The sequence below is a fragment of the Gavialis gangeticus genome, unplaced genomic scaffold (assembly GCF_001723915.1).
Source record: "Gavialis gangeticus isolate Ggan-Ray unplaced genomic scaffold, GavGan_comp1, whole genome shotgun sequence".
NCBI classification, from domain to species: domain Eukaryota; kingdom Metazoa; phylum Chordata; order Crocodylia; family Gavialidae; genus Gavialis; species Gavialis gangeticus.
In genome coordinates, this window is record NW_017728992.1 from 53,356,225 (window position 1) to 53,363,735 (window position 7,511).

Genomic DNA, 7,511 nt, shown 5'->3' on the forward strand with positions numbered 1-7,511 from the left:
TTAGCATTTTTTAGCAATAAAGTATTTTTTAATTAAGGTATGTACATTGTTTTTTTAGACATAATGCTATTGCACACTTAATAGACTACAGTATAGTGTAAACATAACTTTTATATGCACTGGGAAACCAAAAAATTCGTGTGACTCACTTTATTGCGATATTCGCTTTATTGCGGTGGTCTGGAACCGAACCCGCAATATCTCTGAGGTATGCCTGTATATGCATTTAAATCTCCTCTGTGAGAGGAGTGCCCAGAAACTAGTTGACCTATATCTTGGGTTAATTCTCTAACTACAAGGGTACTGGGGAAAAGATGGATACAACCAACACTTTTGAGCTGAATTCAGTGCTCTTGACTCAAGGAAGTCATTTTTTTATCCAGCCTAAAGGTGTGGGGCTTTCTAGGGCTGTAAACATACTCACATGTACTTTCCAATGAGTCCTTTTGAATCATTAATTAATGTATGAGTCTAAAAAGTAATGACTTTTTAGGGTGAAAGCAATTTGAATCTCTCTTTAGCATTTAGGCTTCCAACTTCTGCCTAAATCCTGGTTATGCACCTACTGAGGCAATTTGAATCTGGTTCCTAACCTTTACACATGGTTTATAGAGAGTCAAATTACAGTGTCAGTGAAGCCAACATATAATACAGCCTGTGATTTCTTTCAATTGTGTGTCTGTCAAAAAGCTTGTGCCCTGAAGACAGAGTACTTTGTACTCTGAAATAGAAGTGTGTCGTTCACTTCGACGGTGGTTTAAGATCCCTTTTAAATTTTACACAACTACTTCAGATCTACCTAGATCACAGCATCTATAGATTTGACTAGGAACCTGTACCCAGATGAGGATTGTTGTACCAAGTTAAAAAGTCAAGGGCTGGATAGAAAACATATGGGAACTCATGTTTGCATGCCACCACATTGCTGGTGCCTAATAGTGGGAGTATGACTGAAGATTGGGTCTTGCAGTTAAACAGCTCATTACCATAATAACAATCATACTTAAGTCCATGCATCCTCAGAGAGATCTATTCCTACCCTCACTCCAGCCCTTTTTAATTTTGACCTCTTGATAGTAAAGGAGACATTCTCCTCCTGCTCAGAGAGAAGGACAACATCTGCTGATTAATCTGCCTTGCATCCACACAGAGCCTGAAGTGCAATGACTCTGCATTCCCTGCAGCAGAAAGGGCCTGCATTTTCCAAGATGAAGTGGCCTATTGCCTGCACAGATGACACAATTCTTCCGTAGTATGTAACTCCTTTAATAAACTGAAAATGGAAAAGAAGTATTCCTATTTCTTGGCTTTCCCAAAATACTGGGTATAATCCTGCACTCTTTAGTTAGGTAAAAATGCATTTAGTTTGACAGCATTTTCTCTTTCATGTGGACTTCAGAATCAAGTCTGTTAAAAGCATGAAGTTTGTTACTTTGTTCTGGATTGGATGCTTTAATGAAACAGAACATGCAGATAGACTGTTTTTTTAGCATGTGCTTCATTATGTAGAAAAACTACTAGACTGAATACAGTGCAGTCTTGCTTTCACCTGCCTGTTAACTCACTGTCCTTGATGAAAGACTAGTTGTACTGCCTATCATGTTCATAGTGGGTAAGACTTATAATTTAAATTGTAAGCCTCAATATTTAAATGGAACTGTATATGTGATCTTTGTCACCTCATTTTCATGAATGAAAAAGAATATTCTGACACAAAAATTACATACTTAATTCTGCCTCACCTTCTCCACTGACCTCCATCCCACACTGCCTTGGGTTTATTTCCTCATCCATCAATGGGTCAAAGTAATTTCTGCTGTATTCATTTCCTGTGGAAAGCACATGAAGTAAGGGTCAGTGATTATTAGAAGCACATGAACCAAAATGTTAATTTTGAAATCGACACCAGCAAGTGAAGGGGCATTTTTTGCTACTTTATAAGCTTAATTTTTTAACAAGTCTTCTAAGCCTACTAGTACTGCAATTATCATCTTGTGAAAGGTCAAAAAAGGTAATTTTGGAAACAAGTGCACTTTATGTTACTCTTACTCAGAAGCTAATGAGAAAAATCTCAAATTTAGATGATAGAATGATAAAAAGAAAAATAACTCAACATCCCAAACCAAAGCCAAATTATTCTTGAGACACACTTTACAAGTGAATGTAACCGTGGCTGTACAGGCACTTGTGCTTCACAGCTGACCCTTCCAATTTTAACAGTTTTAAATTTCACCACTGAGGTTTCAACGTCTGGTGCATCTTTAATTCTGTAGTCAACCAGAGAAGTGTTTAATTACAGAGGAGATACTGAAATTCTGCCTCATTAATCTGAACAGCAATTATATTAAGTTGGGGTAGGTAACTAAACCAAGATTTTGATGGGATAAAAATACTCATTTAGCAGTTTCCATTTCAAGAGCTGTTTTTATCTTCATCCTTAGCTTTAGGAAATAATCAAGTTTACAAAAGTAAAAGTCATTCATTAAACTTATCAAGGAACTGTGCAGTGTATATTTGCCTGGCAGAACTTCCTGTATCATCAGCTAAAAGAATTCTCTCTGCTCAAGGCTGAGTTCCAGCTTCCTCAAAAAATATCCTTGCTTTGGTAAAAAATTATCTTCCTGGTAGTCTCATTCAAATCATTGAGACTACAGGCCTAGTAAATTACTATTCAGTCTGAGCGGAGTTGGCAGATTCTAGCTCCAAAACTCATTTCAAAATTGTAGAAACAGGCACAATGCTTTGCAGTTTACATCTCTATTCTTGAAAACAAACAAAAGTCAAACATATGAGAGGGTTAATGCATCCAAGACACACTATAGCAATCTGCAGTATATTTGTTTTAGGATCAAAAATAATCCAAGCAGCAGCTCCTTTTCAGAGACTAAATGAAACTCTGATATGAAACTAGGTTTAATTTATATTTCTAGACTGGCACATTTTGACTGTCAGTCTCTGTTCTTTCAATGTAGTAAGTACAAGAACTGAAAATTTGCTTTACCTTGAGGTCTCAATAAAGAAAAAATAAATGAGTTTCATTTTTGTTACTTTATCTGTCAACAACTACTAGGCTGGTATGAATCTTGGCAGTATGTAATCAAAGTCTTATGTACTGCAATAACAGAGCTATTCTACCTTATTCACTGTAATTGTTTTCCTCTAGCACAAAGCACTGTGATTCTATAAGAACACCCTTTCATATGTTGGCAAAATAATTCACCCATGTGTTTAAAAAAAAGAAAGTGATGATGCATCTCTTTATTCAATTGCTTCATAGCTATAAATGTAAACTACTGGGAAGTGTATGTTGTGAACTATACAAAGTGGTACTAAGCTACTGCATAGCTTTCTCCAGTCCTCTGTACTGAGACATATTGCACTCTGTTTGGGGGATGCAATATAGAAAACTTTTCCAAAAATGAATACAGAGGGATGCAAATGTTACACTATTGCTCTTTCTATCTTTATTATAAAGTGCTCCTTGAGAAACTGTAAAAACCATCTTGTTCAAGGAGGAATCTTCATTCCATAGTCTTATTATAGCCTTCCGAGGAGAAACAAGTATTACCACTGTTGCCTAGCTAAGATTTATTGACTCCCTCCTAGAGTGTTCATCTTTATTCACTACCAAGAAGCTCCATCACTTCTGTCAAAGATAGTGGAAAGGGAAAAAAACATTATTTACTAGTATTATCCAAGACAACCAGGCCTAGGCTCTTGTCTATGGTAGAAGCACCATGGATTTAAATTACTGAAGTTATTCAGAGGTCAGAAACACTGGACTTGAATCATCCTCCTCCAGTTCACTAAATCCCAAGACTGGAAGGCAGCTCTCACAGTGGGCTAGAAGTAGCAGTATAATTTCTTGTTGTGTCCAGCTACCACAATTATAGTTTGCTTTTTTTCCCAGTATCAGGCACATAATATGCCCCTGCCTATAGCCCAGACAAGGTCTTCCACAGTGCATAGTTCCTCAAAGAGTAGGCAGACCAACAGATGCTCCATGGTCTTTGTTTCACAGCACTTGTGCCTGTGTCATTAGTGTTACCCTACTTCTGCATACCATCTTTTGACCTGCTGACTCTTGCTCAGAGTCAAGAGTTAACCATGTCCAGGTCAATATATCTTTCTCCATGCCTGCTGCCCATGCTGCATTCCTATGACACTCCTGATGAAGAAAATATACTATTAAAAACATATTAAAAATACTACCAGGGCTTCAATGGAACCCCTCCAAAGACATGTTCTTTATGTATAGAAGCACTGCCTATTTGGAGTTGTCTTTTCTTGTCTAGGTCCATCCACATTATGGGCTAGGCCAACTGGAACCAGATTCTGTGGTATTTAGGAACTGTTGTATAAGCATTTCAAGCAGATTGTCCTCAGCTTGTGGATTATAGTGCAACCAGTGAATCTGGTCTGTTGATTCCATGAATGAGGCCTGTTTATTTTAGTTTTAAAAATACTAAAGTATCAATATTAGTCAGCATAATATATTGCCAAAGGCATTTTGTAACTAATAGGAATTTATGAATGGACAACTAAGTCAGCATTTGCATTTGGAAATATTTGAAAGTATATAACATGTGAATTAACAGTTCACTGAGGGAATTCACTTTGTACTCCTTTGTGATACAGATACCATGAATCAAAAGTTTCTGTGGTGTTTGCTTAAAGTTATTTTGAACAACATTACAAAACTTACTGGTTTTGCTTGGCAAGATACTGTCACTATTTTCTCCATTTCAGAGCCATGTGATTTTCTATCATTGGGTTTTGCTTTATTCAGACTCACATTTCAACTTCATAATCAGTCCATCCCTCAAAAGCTTTAGCTTATTACATGTTATAAACAGGGTGGAATCCGATGAATTATTCTATGTTCCCATAAAGCTGGATGCAGGTTCTTTTGACAAGTCAGGTGATAATCCAAGTAGGCATAGCTTGGCTGAAGTCAGTGGATTCCTCTGTTTGTACAGAGGAAGGAGACAAAATGTTCATGAGATTCAACAACATGGTACCAGTGGCAGATCCAGGTGGATGTAGCAGTGTGGTTGCACGGATATATGCACATGGCTGTCAGGCAGTCAGAAGAGCAGCTCCCTGCAGGTAAGTCTGGCAGTATGGTAGAGGGTCAGGACCCCATAGGGAGGGAGGGGGTTGGGAAGGCCTGGGGCTGCTGCCCAGCCTGGGTGGTGCATGGGGCTTAGGGCCCAGGGCCAGAATACATGGCTGCAGGGCTCAGGTAGGGAGCAGCATGGAACCACACTTGGCTAGACCATCAGGGTGGTGGGGAGGGGTCCATCTCTCCACCACTGCAAACCCTTCTGGGGGGGCATTAGCCCCACAATTTGTGAGTGGGGTGGTGGCTGTGGGAGCTCCCTACTGCAGGCTTGGGCTCCCCACCCTGCTGCCCTCCCCCAGGGCCTCCACAGCCCAGCAGGTGGAACCCAAGGTGGCAGGGCAGAACAGGGCAGGGAATATCAGTGTCATCGCTGCAAAGCCTGCACCACCATCACAAAGCATCCTCTGCCCACCCAACAGCAGTGGGGGTGGCGATGTAGAGTTGTACCCATCGCTACTGCCAGCAGGCAGGGGTGCAGGGCTCCCAGCAGCAGCAACAAGCTTCTTCACCCTGGCTGACTCTGCTCTGCCATTCTGGGTCCCACCCACTGGGCCACAAGGCCTCCAGGTGAAGGAAGCAGGGCAGGAAGCCCCGAGCCCACAGAGGGCAGCCCGCATCCACTCCACCCACCATGGGCTCTTCTCTGGCCATGCTGCCCACTGGGGAGAGGCAGCTGGGCTCCACACTCTGCTACAGCAGCTGCTGCCTCCCATAGGTGGCAGCCAGGGCTCGGGCACTGCTGGGGGAGCAGGGGGCTGCAGACTCAGGTCCCTAGCCCCATACCCCTGGCAGCTGGGGGCCCCCTCTTTTAAACAGAGAAAACCAGGATCCATGAATAATCTACCTGCTACTCACCAGTCTCTGCACTTGGCGCACAATCCTCCTGAACAATTTTTTTGTATCAAATGCATCTCTTTTTTCCAATATTTCTATTCTTTCCTATTTTTGTTTCCATGTCAAGTTTCACACAAACTTTGATTCCATCTGTTACATTAGCTCTGCTGTGCCTGCTTTTCACCCAGAGACCCAAGGAAAGGTACTGTGATACCCAAAAGCCTATGTTTATCCCAACCATGAAATTGGTCCAATAAAAGTTATTACCCACAGAAATTCTTGCCTCTTGCATATTTCCTGAGCCATTACAGAACCAACATCCTTTCTACACAACCCAAAATTAATGGGAAATTTCAAAATAACTATTATAAAACATTTCAATTGACTATTTTGGGGGAATTTGTTCATTTCCAAAATCTGAGATTTTAAGTGTCAACATGATTTCAGATGGCAAGAACTTTTAAAATCTTAAAGATTCTTGTGGGACAAGAAAATTATTTCCTGCTCAGCCTTACTAGTCACTTAGGATCAGATTCTGTGTACTCTTCACTCACTTTCATTTCATTAAGCTTCACTTCCTATTACCATTCACTTAAAGTTATGTAGCCACATAACTTCAGATTTTGGCATACACATACAGTTGGGGATTCATCATTGCCCATGGAGCTCTGTGGGACTATATTCCATCCCGGAGGAAATGGAATCATTGGTATATGTGTGTAAGGCTGGTCAAGTCCTGAAATGTTAGTGGGAGAAAACCCATGACTAGCAAGTATTAGAAAGAGGGGAGGGGGACCCTCCCATTTTAGGGAGACTCTTTAGTGTAGTGGTTAGAGTATTTCCTTGGGAAACAGGAGACCCAGAAGGGATTTCAACTTGTATCTTCTGCTTCCAAGTATTTTTCATTTCGAAATGTTTTGCTACTAATTTACTTACATTTAATTTAAATGTTCAAAATTTCTGAACACAAAAATGCTAAATTTTGAACAAAACATTTCATGTGACCCAAAAGAATATTTTTTCTGAATTTTGAGTTTGGTGGGGGTGAGGGGAAGGGGAGGAACTGTTTCAGAGCATCCAAAAGTTTTTTGGCCACTGAACAGAGTTATCAGTTATTTCTACAACTCAGCATAACTAGAATAGACATCACTACATGGCCAGTTACCTTGACACTTCCATGTACACAATTATTCATAGTTTCATAGTTGCATAGTTGGTAGGGTCGGAAGGGACCTGAGCAGATCATCAAGTTCGACCCCCTGACATGGCAGGAAAGAGTACTGGGGTCAAATGACCCCAGCCAGGTGTTCATCCAGCCTCCTCTTAAAGACCCGCAGTGTAGGAGCCAGCACTACTTCTCTTGGAAGTTGGTTCCAGATCCTAGCCGCCCTGACAGTGAAGTAGCGCCTCCTGATGTCTAGCCTGAATCTACCCTCTGCCAGCTTGTGACCATTATTTCTAGTCACTCCTGGTAGTGCTCGGGGGAACAAGGACTCCCCCAATGCCTGCTGGTCCCCTCTGACTAGTTTGCACATGGCCACTAGATCCCCCC

At 41.0% G+C, this 7,511-nt stretch overlaps 1 protein-coding gene across 1 annotated transcript in view; it reads right to left on the reverse strand.

The window, feature by feature from the left end:
- Positions 1 to 7,511, reverse strand: part of LOC109298514 (orofacial cleft 1 candidate gene 1 protein homolog) — a 78,985-nt gene that overhangs the window by 14,294 nt on the left and 57,180 nt on the right. The window contains exon 6 of the mRNA XM_019518648.1: positions 1,743 to 1,829. Within this exon, the coding sequence (XP_019374193.1) occupies positions 1,743 to 1,829 (87 nt within the window). The remainder of the gene's footprint in view (positions 1 to 1,742; positions 1,830 to 7,511) is intronic.